Below are 14,625 nucleotides of genomic sequence, written 5' to 3'. Positions count from 1 at the left end.
AAACTAATACAATGTTAAATCAATTACATCTCAATAAAAAATAAATTTTAAAACATGATTCTTTTCTACCATCATCACCCCACCCACTTTTTTTAAGGAGAACCATTCTTTCCCTTTCACATAACAAAAGCAAATCAGTCAATCAAACAAAAACAAACCAAGCTTATATTCTTTAAAACCATCTTTACGGGAGCTAAGCCAATCTTTCTTAACCAACACTGCATCATCTGAAACCACTTAACTTACAAACTCAACAAAATTCATTTTACTAACTCATGCTTCCTATACCCCTTTCCAACTCAAACACAACCAGATCATTCTGGCAGGAAATATGGCATGTAGAGTTAATTTTAAATTTTTAATTCTAATCTATTTTCTACTATTCCTTTTCTTTTAGGGTTAGACTAAGAGATTTCCAGGATAATTACCTATGATAACACATTGTCTAATGTCCCAAAATAAAAACAAAATTTAAAAGAGAACACCATCTTTAGTTACACCAGAATGTTAAAGATATATTTTAGATCTAGTCTCCTTGCTAAGATGTATTTTATTTACATACTAATCTCCTTGTATGAGGGTTTTATCTGGAGTGCATTTAACATTTTATTCACAGGTTTTAAAAGATGATAATAATGAACTACTACTTAAAGTATTCTTTTCTCTTCTAGGTTAGAAAAATAGTATTAGTCACATCAGATCTTTGGTTTTGAAAGCTAAAAACAAGTACCATTCCTTTACAACTAAAATCAGAAGCTGATGTAGAAATATTTGTGCACACGAGTTGACCAAACCAAGTCTCACCAGCACCCTCTCAAACGATACGAAATTACTAAAAATGAGTATTTCGGTAAAAGATAAAAATATTGAGTGCAGAAGTATACACTACTGTTTTTATGGTAAAATGAGAACTACACCAGTGATACAAATTTCAAAATAATGAAATAAGGACACCAAATTTTCCCCAGAAAAATGGAGTATCAACAAGCAGAACACTTGTTTTATGGCCAGATAGATATACCACGTCGATGCACTGTATTCCATTTTCTAAAGCACATTAAGTCAAGTCAGTTAAAGAGTATATGAACTGAACAGGAAATGCAAATCTCAGAGGGTATCCATAAATTGGGTAAAAACAAAAAAGGAAGAAGCAGGAGATTTAAAACAACAACAAAAAAACCTTAAAGACCAACAAAGAGATAGTCAAAAGTCTTTCTCCACATTTTTTTAAGGCTTATTTATTTAAAGCTATTTTCCTGTCACAAATGACCAAGGTAAATAAATAGTTTCTCCTCCTCAATTTAGGAACTTTTTTTCCCACTTCAGGGACAGATCCAAGTGTCATGTGCACTGCAATTTTCACACTTTTCTTTTCAGAGGGCAGGGTGGGTGGGGGTACCCTTTAAAAAAAGTTTTGCAAAATTACAAGTAAAAAGTGAGTTATAGGGCCTTCATGGGAACATGAAGATTACGTTTTATCAGTTCCATTAACAGACATCATACAGCAACAAGTTTCTGAAAGAACTGTCTCTGCGGGCAAGTTTTACTTGGTCTGGTTTGCAAAGGTTGAGATTTAAAAAAAAAAAAAAAATAGCAAATCCATTGAATGGGATAATGGTGTCGCCAAAGGATGTGTCTTACCATACAAGTATCCAGATCTTCCAAACGCTCAATCTCTGTGAGCTCCTCCACTGTGATGAGGGAGCGTTTAACTGGCTTCTCCTCAGCCAGCTCGAGCTCTACAGAATCTTGTTGAGGAAGGGTCTTGCCACGTTTGCTGAAATGGTCAGCCTACAAAGTCAAGACCCAAACAAGGAGAGATGAATGCACAGAGGCAAGGGAAGAGCAGGTCAGCTGAATTCCAGAAGATAACTGTGTCTGCACGTGATCAATGACGATTCTTAAGAAACTCACTCTCAAGGACGTTACCTCTTTATCATCTTTCTTTGGAGAGTGAAGTATTTCAAATAAGAAATTACCAAACCTTCCTTTAAACATCTTTTGAGACTTTTTTTTTTGAAAAATAGGTGATTCATAAACCTTTGCCATGTTCAAGTAAATATGCAATGAAGTAATTATGTATTTTTGTTTTCCAAAAGATGCATTATGAACATTTTCAGGAAGCTGGTGTGACTTCTTTTCAATTTTTAACCTTCAATATAATCATAAAACTATATCCATCAGGAGGCATTACAGTCTTCCGTACAGAGACGCAATTTTATTTATACACTGTTACTAGGACAAGGAAGAGTCACTTCAAGTCTCTTTGCTCTTATGATGAGGGTAAAGTAAATTAAAATGTGAGATATAATGTCATTGCCACTGGCATTACTCATGGAAATACAAGGGAAATTTAAACAAGAAAAATAATTGACACAAGGCAAATGAGACTGCTTAGTATACAAGGAAATAAGAAGTGTGCTTTTGTTCATTTTATTACATATTTCCTCTAAAAGAACTTTGTTATGTATCTAGTGCTCAGAAATATCTAATGAGGGGAAATAAACTGATTCTAACCTTCATTATTTTTAAAGGGCTGAAAGGAGAAAAATTGCTAACAAAATTTTAATTATTGCTAGCTTTCACTTTTTTCATGTTATAAATCTATTTTACACAGCATATTAATGACCAGTGCTATGCTTTAGGTAAACCTAAAATAATTAAATGGTAAGAGATGGAATAAACTGGGTCAAAATTAATAAGCTCTAGTGTTGAACTGATTCATCACCAGGAACTCTTGAAGTGATGAGAACCAGTTGACAATTCCATGGGACATGGGGGAACATTTCTAAAGTTGAAGAAATCAGAATGCCTTTGAAAGTGGTGTTTCATTTTGAAGATGCAATTTCTTTCACACAACAGTTAAGCTCTCTTCTTACAATCCAAGTCAGCAGTAAGAAATTCAAAACAAAAGTGCATTCACAAACTCTTTTTCAATTATAAGAAGAAAATGTCATTACTTTGAGTTACCAAATTCTTCAAAGGACAAATGCAAAAAAAAAAAAAAAGTGAAAAAAATTCAGACTTTCAGTATAGTTCTCACGTTCAGCATACTGACACAATATCCAGTATTTGTATCATCAAGTAGGCATTTTGAGGCAGTCCCTGGAGCTATAGTTTATCAATAAGCTATCTTTATAAAGGATGCTTTACTGACTTTGTTCCTGCTTATTAAAAAAAAAAAAAAAAAAGGTTTGAATTGTGATCTCTAAACACACATAGAGCTCTTTATTTTGCCATGAAATACGAACTAGTGTGGTGGGGAGATGGGGGTTAATAGATGCAAACTATTCCATTTAGAATGGATACGCAATGAGGTCCTAGGGTACAACACAGGGAATTATATCTAATCTCTTGGGATAGAACACAATAGAAGATAGTATAAGGAAAAGAATGTATATACATATATGACTGGGTCATTACGCTGTACAGCAGAAATCGGTACAACACTGCAAATCAACTATAATTTAAAAAATATCTGTGGGGATGAACCAATTTTTTACATTTCCAATTTGCTGCAAACCAATATATGGATAAACTATAATAAAAATGAAAAAATTTAAACACCAGGTATTTGGATATCACTGCCATGTCAAATTGTTCTAGAAGTTTCTCCACGCTTCCTCTTAGTTTCTGACTGACCTTGTTGTGGACTCATAATCAGTCATTAGTGGGCCAGCTCTAGTCCATGGGCAATACTCTGAACAGGTAGAAAGGTCTATCTTATCTCTTAGATTTTAGAGAAGAGTAATATATTTTTCTCAAATGAATTTTTCGAAATACTCATTTTGTCTGCCTCCTCAGAAGAAGCTGTTGCTGTTTCTGTTATTATTAGTGTTCTCTACCATCACCCAATAATTCAATGTCATAAACTGAGCATCTCCAGCCCACACAATTAACCTGACATTTTTCTCTGGAGAAAACACTGTTGTAACTTGTTTGGGAGATCTCTACTGCATCACACTGTTGATATTTTATTTTGAGACACAAGATATGGCCAGTTATAAAACCTTCATCTGTGGCTCAGAGGACTTCCTGAAGTTAGAGAAACAAGTTTCTGAGATATTTTTCATATGCACTGATATTGGAAATAAAGTTTTCTCCCTGGATATAGAACCAGCCTCTAAATAAAGAAAATTTATTTTTTCACCTTGGTTATATCCAAAAGGCCTGGCTGGGGACTTAGCTGCTATCAATCACTAGAATGTGTCCATTTTATTTTTATACTTTCTTTGGACTCCAAACATTCCAATTCTGCCATGTTTTTAAGAATATTCCAAAAAAAAAAAAAGAATATTCCATTATCAAATAATCGTATCAGAGAACAACAAAATGAGAAAAGAAAAATTAAATACAGGTGAGCCTTGAACTACATGGGCCCACTTATAGGAGAATATTTTTTTTTTCCAATAGTAAATACTACAGTACTATGCCATCTGGGTTAGTTGGACCCTTGGATGTGGAGAGCCAATTATAAGTTATACATGGATTTTTGAACATAGGGAGGGTTCCCAGCCCCCACCTCCCCAAGTTATTCAAGGGCCAACTGTAATCTTAAAAAACAAATCTCAATTTTAAACCTCAGTTCCAGCATCATCTATCAAAACTGTTGACCTATATTATAAATGAACATTTCTGGATACCATTACTTCTTTGTTTGCCATTCCCTCCGGAGAAATTCTAACATGCTCTAGAACACCTGGAAGCAATGAAAGAAGAGGTGGAAAGCCCAGATTTTAACCCATAAAGCTGCAAAGGAGTAAAAAGTCAAAAAGAAACCACATCCCCACGCTGGAGGCTGCCCTGCATCCCAGTAGATGGAATCAGGGGGTCTTGTGCAAGACATCCATAGCACTCACCAGTTTATGATGGCAGTGTGAAAGTGCATCCAGAATTTCGTCCACAATTCGATCAGAGAGGAAGGAGGCCACTGTCAACTTCACTTCACTATGTGAAAATCAGAAGGACAGAATAGCATTTTTATTTGGGCAAGATGAAAAAAAACATCATCCATCATTGGTGCTATGTTGATAAGGTCAACTATAATTTTGTTTCTGTCTTTGAAAATGGAATACAAGAATGTGCGAACAGGGCTAAGGATTTCCAAAAATAAGCCTTAAACACTACCATAAACACACAGGTAATAGACTTTCTGTACCAATTTCCACCTGCCTTGCAATTTCAAAACTCAAGATTTAGTGGGAGAAATGAAAAACATCTGGATAAAAACAAACTTAATGGGAACCACATGTACCACATGCTAAGGAACAATTCATCCATTGACATAAATGAAAACAAACCTGGGCTGGAGTCAATTAAGAAAATCTAGCCTGGTTGTGAAGCCTTGGTTATTTCTTTAATATGCATATCCTCCACCTTTTAAAAAGACTTCTTAACCAACCAAATGGTAGCATAGTGACCTGCTTCTGCTCTAACCTGCCATATTACTTTGAACAGTTACACATTCACTATTCTCTTACCTTTTATGAACATAATTCCCCAACTGTTTAGTTCTAGTGCCTCTTCCTTCATCTTAAAAAGATGCTCAGACAACAGAAAGTGGCTTGTAGTTTTCACTAAAAAAATGACTCAGCCACTGAAGTTTTGGTCAGAAGGCTGGTATCTTAGTTCCTATTTTAGCTATTTGGAATTCCCCAAAATTTAACTTCCATGTGTGTCTTCAGTCCAAATAACCTTCCCTAAGTATACACAAGCACAAATGTGCATAAATGCACAACACATGGAGAAGTAAATGTACTGGAAAGACATATACCCACATTCTAACATTGTCCCATCAGGTGTCTGTTTTTGAAGTCAACAGTTTAAAAAATTTTAGAGCAGGGAAAGGAGTAATCAAAATAAAGTTATTTACTTCTAAAGTTGCAAGTGTATTTGTGTAACAGGGAAAAACTTTTCTAACAGGAAAGCAACAATTTGCATTGACACTTCTCTGATGGCAGGAAGAGAAGGGAAACACTCTTTGATGCATATAGTAAAAATGTTCCTGACCTAAAAAGAAGGTTTTTTAATTCCTGACTCTGAAACAAGGTCTATTTGGTTTCTCTAGTACTTTATCATTCCCCAAACGTGTCCACTGATAAGAGTCATCCGCATGCATGTCTTATTCAAAGTATAGATAACTAGTTCCCACTCCAAACCTCCAGAGAGGCCTGGGAATCGGACATTAACAGAAATTTAGGCATGTTTGGGAATTCTGCATCCTCATCAGACTCTAGAGTCAGTGGTTTATTTCTCTTTCCCACCCCACTGCCTGTCTGAGGTGGGGAGGGGTAGTTTATTTCAAATTTCAAGTAGCTTCAAAAAAGGATTCTTAAAAACACAATTATTTTCTAACATCTCAGGACTGTTCTATCATTTTGCTATACTTCCCCTTATTGACTGAACTTCCAGTTTGTAAAAGTTTTAAAGAAATGATTCAACTTAGCCTAGGTGTATACATTTTCTTTCTATCAGCACACAGTATGTAAAGTGTTATGAAAAGCCAAGCAAGAATTTAGTGGGCATAGAATTCACTGAAGAGAGGTCTTCCATACTGCCTCTCAGCTTTTAGAATTTGTCCATTTTCAAGGGAAATGAGCATATTTGACAGGATCTGGAACTCCAGTAAAGGCATCAGATTATGATCTATTGGTGGTTCAACCCATTATTATGAAAAAAAAAAAAAAAAAGGTGGTCAATACATTTTAATCTCCCCTAATACTTAAGGTGCTTCAATAAAAATTCTGAAACTACAGGTTAGAGAAATACGTAAGCATACCTAGGCTAGAGTTCACGAAATAACTCATCTCCGGGGTCCTATAAAACCCTCTGAAAGTCTTAATTTCTCAAGTCTTTCCAATTGCCTTACAATTCAGCTGTACTCAGATCTTTAAACACACACACACACAAACACACACACACATAGTGGTATCTTAGACCTAAATCTGTCCAGTTACTGCAGAATTCCTAAATGCTCAAAGTTCTGTAGTCTAGCCTACCAGCCTTTGATATCTAGACTGGAATGACATAATTTTTTGCATATTTTAACTCCTGTTTTTCTTGCAGGCTGTCATCAATCTACATTGTTAAGTGTCCACACCCCTCTCAGCTCTCCAGATAGGAGCTGTTATTTTTGCTACATCTAATTATTCTCACCAAGATTGGGAAATGGTTAAAATGGGAAATTTAAAACGTTTTCGAACTTGGTTTCTTGTCATCTGATTTTCCAACTAAAAAACATAATGAGAATTAGCTGGGCTGTAATATAATACTGGTGATCATCCCAGAATTTCTATGTAAAAATCCAGGCAAGTTTGCTGGTGATCACACTTTCTAAATATTTATATCTTGGGATATTTTTCAAACTGTATCAGATAAAAGCAGATATACATGTAAACACTCCAGAGCACATACATAGTATCACAGACTCACCAAAAGAACCCAAAAGGAAAATATGGTGAAGTCCTTGTGGGTCTCTTTGCCTTTTTATAGGCTACGCATTGGCCCAGGACATTATGATGGTAGAGAGTGAACTGGCCCCAGTCTTCAGAAGTTAGTGATTCATAAAAGTGACAAGTAAGCTTCAGAAGTAGGAAAAAAAAAAAAGAGGGGTGGAGGGATAACAAACGTGTACCACCCCTTTAAAAAAAAAATTCTTAAAAAGAGCAGGTAACTGTAAGTTCCTCAGTAAATGCAAGCAGACCCGTGCTCATCTAATTTTGGAAATGTACAAAACCTATGCATTTATGCACAGCTATATTTACATACAGTCACTGCCTCTTAGACATACGCTGAAAGACATTATATAAGGATAAAGCCAACAATAAAACTCTTCACACGGCTGCCTCAACTGCATTCACAGACACTGCACCTCCTTGGTTTATTAGCATTACAAACCTACCTAATTTTGTTAAGGATATCAATTCCAGACTGCTCCAACAGGACATTTTTAACAAAGGTACGTGGGATGGAAATCTTTTCAGTGCTGGCATGAATCAAGTCTTGTCGAATGTGGGCTTTTTTCATCACGTTGGGACACAGATTCTCAGCAGCATCAACCATGGACTCAAGCAGCGCCTGCAATGCAGCACAAGTGGAGAGAGAGAGATGACGACACAGCCCGGAGGTGCCGGCCATAAAACAGAAAGGCGGTTATGTACGACACCGAGCTCTCGGAAAATGGGGACACAACAGCGTCCCAGGGTGCCCCCAGGGATTCTGAGCTGCCTTGGGGTGACTTGTGGCTGTTGGGTGATCACTGATCTCGGGTAATCCCTTTAAATCAGACACTTGGCAGATCCACCCAAGCCTCACGCTGGTATCCGAAGTGTGATGGCATGTTCACTGTACTTAAGGCAGAGGCATCCATGACTGCAATTTAGAAAGACATACATACACCAGTTTACCATAGCCGATTGTTCTCCTGAGTTTTAGCAAATACAGTTATAGATGCCCCTAGAAAATATATTAGATTTGAACTCTTGTGCAATTTCACAAATCAAAGAAACCTCACATTGGGGTGAAACACTATGAAAAAAGCAGTCGGAGCAAAACCACAGCAACTACTGCCAGCTTTTCTCTTTGAAAATAAAACCCTTATTGCTGCACAGCCGAAAGTGGCACAACATTGGAAATCAACTATACTTTAATTTTTAAAAAGTTTTAGAAAAAAAGAAATGTTTTAGTGTTAAGTAAAACTATAAATGTTATAAGAACACTAAAAAATATGAATAGTAACAGACAAAAATATTTACAGAGCACTTTATAAGCAACATTAATAAGAGTCAAAACACACCTATCTAGCACTCGGAGTTTTAAAAATGGTTTTGCACATTTTATCCTTTCAACATCTGCGAAGATGGGTAGAGAAGCTATTCATGTGATCACCATTTTATAGCTGAAGAATGTGAGCTAAGGGAGTTAAATGATTTGCCTGAGATGGATGAAACGGCTGTAAGTGTGGGAAGGAGGCTCACATTAGCATTGGACCCAAATCTGAATCCCAGCTGAGTAACACACAATGGGTGAAATTACTGATCTCTCAATTTCACTTTCCCCATCTATAAAATAGCAAATAAAAAGTCCTTGCCTCATAAAATTATTGAGGATTAAATGATACTACATATGTAAAGTGTTCAATACCATGTTTAGCATACAATAAAAGCTCAGTATATCACAGAAAATACTATTAATCCATTTTCAAAGATGTTAATCTTAATGACAAGAGCCCATTTTCTGCAAGGAAGGCTTGATCCCCTTACAATTCCAGTATGAATGGGTCTAATGGAGCATTTTATGGAAAGACTAGTACAATGGTTTCTCTGCTTGTATATTCACAAGGAAAGCACCATCCCACTAATAAAACCTCTCCTCTTGCTGTAGGATGAGCAGCAGAGCAGCAGGATGTTTATAAAGATCTTATGAAAAACAGGAGAAGAGATGGGAGGAAGCTACTTGAAAAGTTTCCAAGAGCCACTCATATTTTTGACAGCACTCTGTCCCCATTAGAACTCTGACTAATCACCGACTAATCATCATTCCAAGAAAGCCACAAGCAATGCCAAAAGAGTCCGTTTAAGACAAATCATTTTCCTCTTTGGCCTTAAAATGAACACATTCTGTTTCAGACAGAGCAACAGCCCAGCCCTCCTGATAAGAACGACCTCAGGTACCAAGATGCTGTTTGAATCCTGTCATGTTCATCAACATGGCCACGACTTCTTGAAAGGTCCCCTTGCATATGCTGTGCTAATTCAGTTGGAATGAACTCCAGACCTAAAGAGAGAAGCCTGGCTTCCGATTAAGACTCTGAAATGAAATTTCTGTGGAATGTTAAATGTGTAGCATTAAGTGATTAACCTTTGCCATCTCTGCATTCTCACCTATAGAATTATTTCTAAGGCTATTTTCTGCTCTACAAATCCACTATTGCCATGACTTTGACATTATAAAAAGGAATTTCATCCTGCCCTAGGCATGCAATTGAACAAGATTTTTTTTTTTTTTTGGTCTTTTGTCTTTTTGCCTTTTCTAGGGCCACTCCTGCAGCATACGGAGGTTCCCAGGCTAGGGGTCTAATTAATCGGAGCTGTAGCCACCAGCCTACACCACAGCCACAGCAATGCAGGATCTGAGCCATGTCTGCGACCCACACCACAGCTCATGGCAACACCGGATCCTTAACCCACTGAGCAAGGCCAGGGACCGAACCCGCAACCTCATGGTTCCTAGTTGGATTCGGTAATCACTGCGCCACAACGGGAACTCCGTGAACAAGATATTTTAAAGTTCACTGACCAACAGTATGATGTAGCATTTTGTACTCTACAAAGTGATTTCACCCATGATCTCCTTTGACCCACATAACTCTGTGTGTGGAGGTAGATTTTAGCAAACTCATCTTACAGGTGAGAAAAATGGAGACTTAAAGGCAGTATGTGACTTGCTCAAGGTCACTCAGCTGGTTGCTAGAGTAAGTGAGATGTGGATTCAGGTCTTTCGTCTCCTACTCTCCTTTCCTGCTCCAGCCATCCTTTTCCAAAGCCCTGCCCATTGCCCACAGGTGTGTCCCTTTCCTCTCTCTTCATTACCTACAATTTTCACCCCCTGTTCCCTTGAGTCAATGGTACCTAAGGCCGCCATGGTGGACTTTCTGGTGACAGGGCTAGGAAGAAGGGGAGGAAGGATCCCAGGATAAATTTGCCCCTGACCACTTTTTTGTGTCCAGTCCCCAGCTCAGGACCATACCGCCTTCCAAGACCCATTAATTCTCAGCTTTTCTTTACTTCCAAGATTGGCATTTAGGACCATACATTTCACTCTAAGTACTGGTTTAGAACATCTCACACATTCTGATATTACTAATTACATTACCATTTAATTCTAAATATCCTCTAATTCAAATTATGCCCTCCCCTTGGTGTAAAGTTTTAAAGTTATAAACATGTGGGGTTTTCCCTTGTTAAAAGTCTTGTTATTAATTTCTAATTTACTTTAAATGGAATCAGAAAATAGTCACTGAAAATTGTTGAGGAGTTCCCATCATAGCTCAGTGGGTAGCAAACCTAACATCTACAAGGTCGAGGGTTCGATCCCTGGCCTTGCTCTATGGGTTAAGGATCCGGCATTGCCGTGAGCTGTGGTGTAGGTCAGAGACGCGGCTCGGATCCCGCATTACTGTGGCTTTGGTGTAGGCCAGCAGCTATAGCTCCAATTAGACCCCTAGCCTGGGAACTTCCATATGCTGGGGGTGTAGCCCTAAAAGACAAAAAAAAAAAAAGGTAAATTGTTGAAATGTTTTATAGACCCCCTGTCAAATATCCCATGCATCCTTGAAAAGAACTCATAGTTTTCTATCACTGGCACACTTAAGTCACACCTGAGAATTCTACTGTTCAAATATTCTTTATCATCACCCTTTTACTTTATCAGTTCCTGGCAGTCATTTTGAAAGATCTCTACCATCAAGATAAGTGCGTCAACTTCTTTTTGTAATTCTGTCCACTTATTCTTATATGCATAAACCCCCATGTTTAGATACATACACATCTGATATTATTTCTGGCAAATTGGATCATTTGTCATTATTCATTGTCCTATCTTATCTCTGGTGATGTCTTTTCTATGGCATCACTAGATTTGTGAGTGATAGCATTCCTTCTGATGAGGGATCGAACCTGGTATTACAGGATGTTTAGGATCCTTATCACCTGCCCATGTTAGATGCTGTAACAACCCAAAATAACCCCACGCATTTCCTAATGCTCCTCTTGGTATGCAGTATGATCCCTGGGGCAGTGCTTCTGTTTTGATGGCCACACTAGAAATTTTAACACACGCTCATTACTTCATGTCTAAAGCAGCACTGTCCAACAGAACTTTGAGATATGCGAATACCTGTGTTGTGCAATATGGGAGCCACTAGTCCTATGTGGCTAGTGAGCCCTTTAAATGTGGCTAGTGCAACTGAGAAGCTGAATTTTAAATGTCATTGAATTTTTTTTTTTTTTTTGGCTTTTTAGGGCTGTACGGGCAGCGTATGGAAGTTGCCAGGCTAGGGCTTCAATCAGAGCTACAGCTGCCAGCCTACACCACAGCCAGAGCGACTCGGGATCCCCAACCCACTGAGTGAGGCCAGGGTTCGAACCTGCATCCTCATGGATACTAGTGGGATTCATTTTCATTTCCACTGCACCACAGTGGGAACTTGCTGTCATTGAATTTTATTTAAATTTAGATCACCGCAGGTGTCTAATGGATATTGAAATGCACAATCCAGATCAAATACTTCTTTTCCAGAAGAAAACTACTTTTACTCCTTAGTGACTTAAATGCTCACTTCCAGGATCTTACCTGCATTTTTTCCTAATTTTATGACAAAAAAAAAAGATATCAATGTTGTCATTTCATATAGTTGCTGTTTCTCTTTACTCATATTTGACATTATCTCTGCCATTCTTTCCTGCAGCTCTGACCCTCTTTCTTTCATAATTTTTCCTTTGCCCCAAAGGATATCCTTTAGATGTTTATTTAGTTTAGTCTAGTGACAGTAAGCTATCTTGGGTTTTGCTTAGCTGAAATGGTTTCGTTTTGTCTTCATTCTCAAAAATTAGATTTATTGAGCATATAATTCTTGGTTTGTTCTCTCAGAAGCCTGAAGATATCTATCTTCTTAGGGTCACACCTGTGGCATATGGAGGTTTCCAGGTTAGGGGTCAAATCAGAGCTGTAGCCACCGACCTACACCATAGCTCATGGCAAGGCCGAATCCTTAGCCCACTGAGCAAGGCCAGGGACTGAACCCGAGTCTTCATGGATGCTAGTGAGATTCGTTTCCGCTGAGCCATGACAAGAACTCCTGAAGATATTTATTAGTTCATTACTTTTTTAGCTTTTTGGTGAGTCTTAATTTTGATCATTTTTAATTAATATGGCTCTCCCTTCCTTCTGGCTCCTTTTAAGATCTTCTCTGTGTCGTCAGTATTTTCTATTATGATGATCTGAGACATGGATTTGCATCTTTGCTCCCTGGGTTTCAATGGACTTTCTGAATCAGAAGATTTTAATCTTCATCAATCCCTGAAATTCTCACTCACCATCTCCTCGACTATTGCTTTCTCTTATATACTATCTTTTCCTTCCTTCTGGAAATCTAGTTGAGGCTGATGTCAAATTTTCTCACACTATCCATGTTTCTCTTCTTACATATTCTTCAATTTTGTTACGTCTATGTGTCCTGCTTCAGAAGCTTGAATTGAGGAGGCCTTGTATTTGAAACGTGATAATCAGATTTCATTGTGCGTGTATTTTTCCAATGATGGTTATGAGGCTCTGTGTTTCTTAACTGTAAAAATAGCTAGTGGTACTTAGAAACCCTGTACAATATTTATGAAATAAATTGGGTTCATATCCTTAACATGGCAGTCATTTGCTCACTGCAAGAATATATGAACTAACTGTAATTCATTACATGCAAAACAACCTTCACACCAAAGTGCTTTGAAATCTCCCTTTTGCTTCGGAAAATACAAAGTGGGGGAACATATGCAAACTCAGAGACCTCTCCCAGCCCACCGAGTTAGTACTTGCCAAAATGCCACCCACACCCCTCAGGCCTCATTTTCTCAGTAAACCTGATAGTTACTAGTCAAGTATTTCACAGCTGAAGCCCTGAGGGAAATGAAGAATCTTCAAGGCCAAAACAAGCATTCTAAAATTTAGGTCCAGAAGGGAAAAAGAAAAGTTTCCTTATGTTAAAACCTTCAAACCCCGCTCAGTCACCTATGATTACTCCAGGAATAAATGTTAGCATCAAAAAAAAGGGGAAATAGGAGGAGAGCTATCGTTTAAAAATACCTGTAACAGGCCAGTCCAGAGAAAATATCACCCCTTTTCAAAGAAGGTATTTGTCCAAACTTACTGCTTTCTTTTCTTCCACAAAGTTTGCTAAGAAGGCTGGTTCTTCCAGCCATTTCTTTTGCTTTTCAAAACAATTTTTCTTTTTTGAAAGATGGCACAAAGAGCTATTTAAACTTACTCTCATCCAGAATTCAAAATGTGTACTGCTGGCCACGATACACGATGATCAATTATTAAGGATATAATCCCCCTAATTATCTCAAGACCAAGACCATCCTGAACAGGGAGGCTCAGTCCCAACAAATTCGGTGACTTGCTTAGAGCAAACAGTCAGCTAGCAGCAAACTCAGGACATAAATCCAGGCCTGCTAGTTACATTTTTTTTCCACTATAATAAAAACTCATTTTGATAAAATAATGCATTCATTTTAGCTGTTGCTAGGATAACATGTTAATCTTAGGAAATTTTGGAAACAGAGAAAGGACTTTTTTTTTTAAGTCAAAGACATTGATATTTGTAGTGAAATAAATGACCACTGTAATTAAATCAATATTCAGTTTTTTAAACTGTCATAAAAATACATTTTTCCTAAATAGTTAAGAAAAGTGAGATTCTGGAAAACTATATAAATAGACAAAGGAGGGATTTTTTTTTTTTTTAACTCATAAAATGATGTCCACTTGTCAGGTAAACTGGAAGGAAACAGAAAGGACATAACTGCCTATTGACTTGTTGAAAGTATCAAAAACCAAACATGAACTTAGTTT

General features: G+C 37.5%; 1 protein-coding gene across 3 annotated transcripts in view; it reads right to left on the bottom strand.

Moving 5' to 3' along the window:
• CARMIL1 (capping protein regulator and myosin 1 linker 1) overlaps positions 1–14,625 on the bottom strand; it is a 313,277-nt gene that overhangs the window by 61,952 nt on the left and 236,700 nt on the right. For all 3 annotated transcript variants that reach the window (XM_047797118.1, XM_047797119.1, XM_047797121.1), the window contains exons 27-29: positions 7,901–8,076; positions 4,860–4,947; positions 1,642–1,791 (exon numbers count right to left, since the gene is read on the bottom strand). In XM_047797118.1, the coding sequence (XP_047653074.1) occupies positions 1,642–1,791; positions 4,860–4,947; positions 7,901–8,076 (414 nt within the window). The remainder of the gene's footprint in view (positions 1–1,641; positions 1,792–4,859; positions 4,948–7,900; positions 8,077–14,625) is intronic.

The sequence above is a fragment of the Phacochoerus africanus genome, chromosome 9 (genome assembly GCF_016906955.1).
Source record: "Phacochoerus africanus isolate WHEZ1 chromosome 9, ROS_Pafr_v1, whole genome shotgun sequence".
Classification (NCBI taxonomy): Eukaryota; Metazoa; Chordata; class Mammalia; order Artiodactyla; family Suidae; genus Phacochoerus; species Phacochoerus africanus.
The sequence above is the reverse complement of the archived record's forward strand: the minus strand, read 5'-3'. Positions and strand labels throughout refer to the sequence as shown.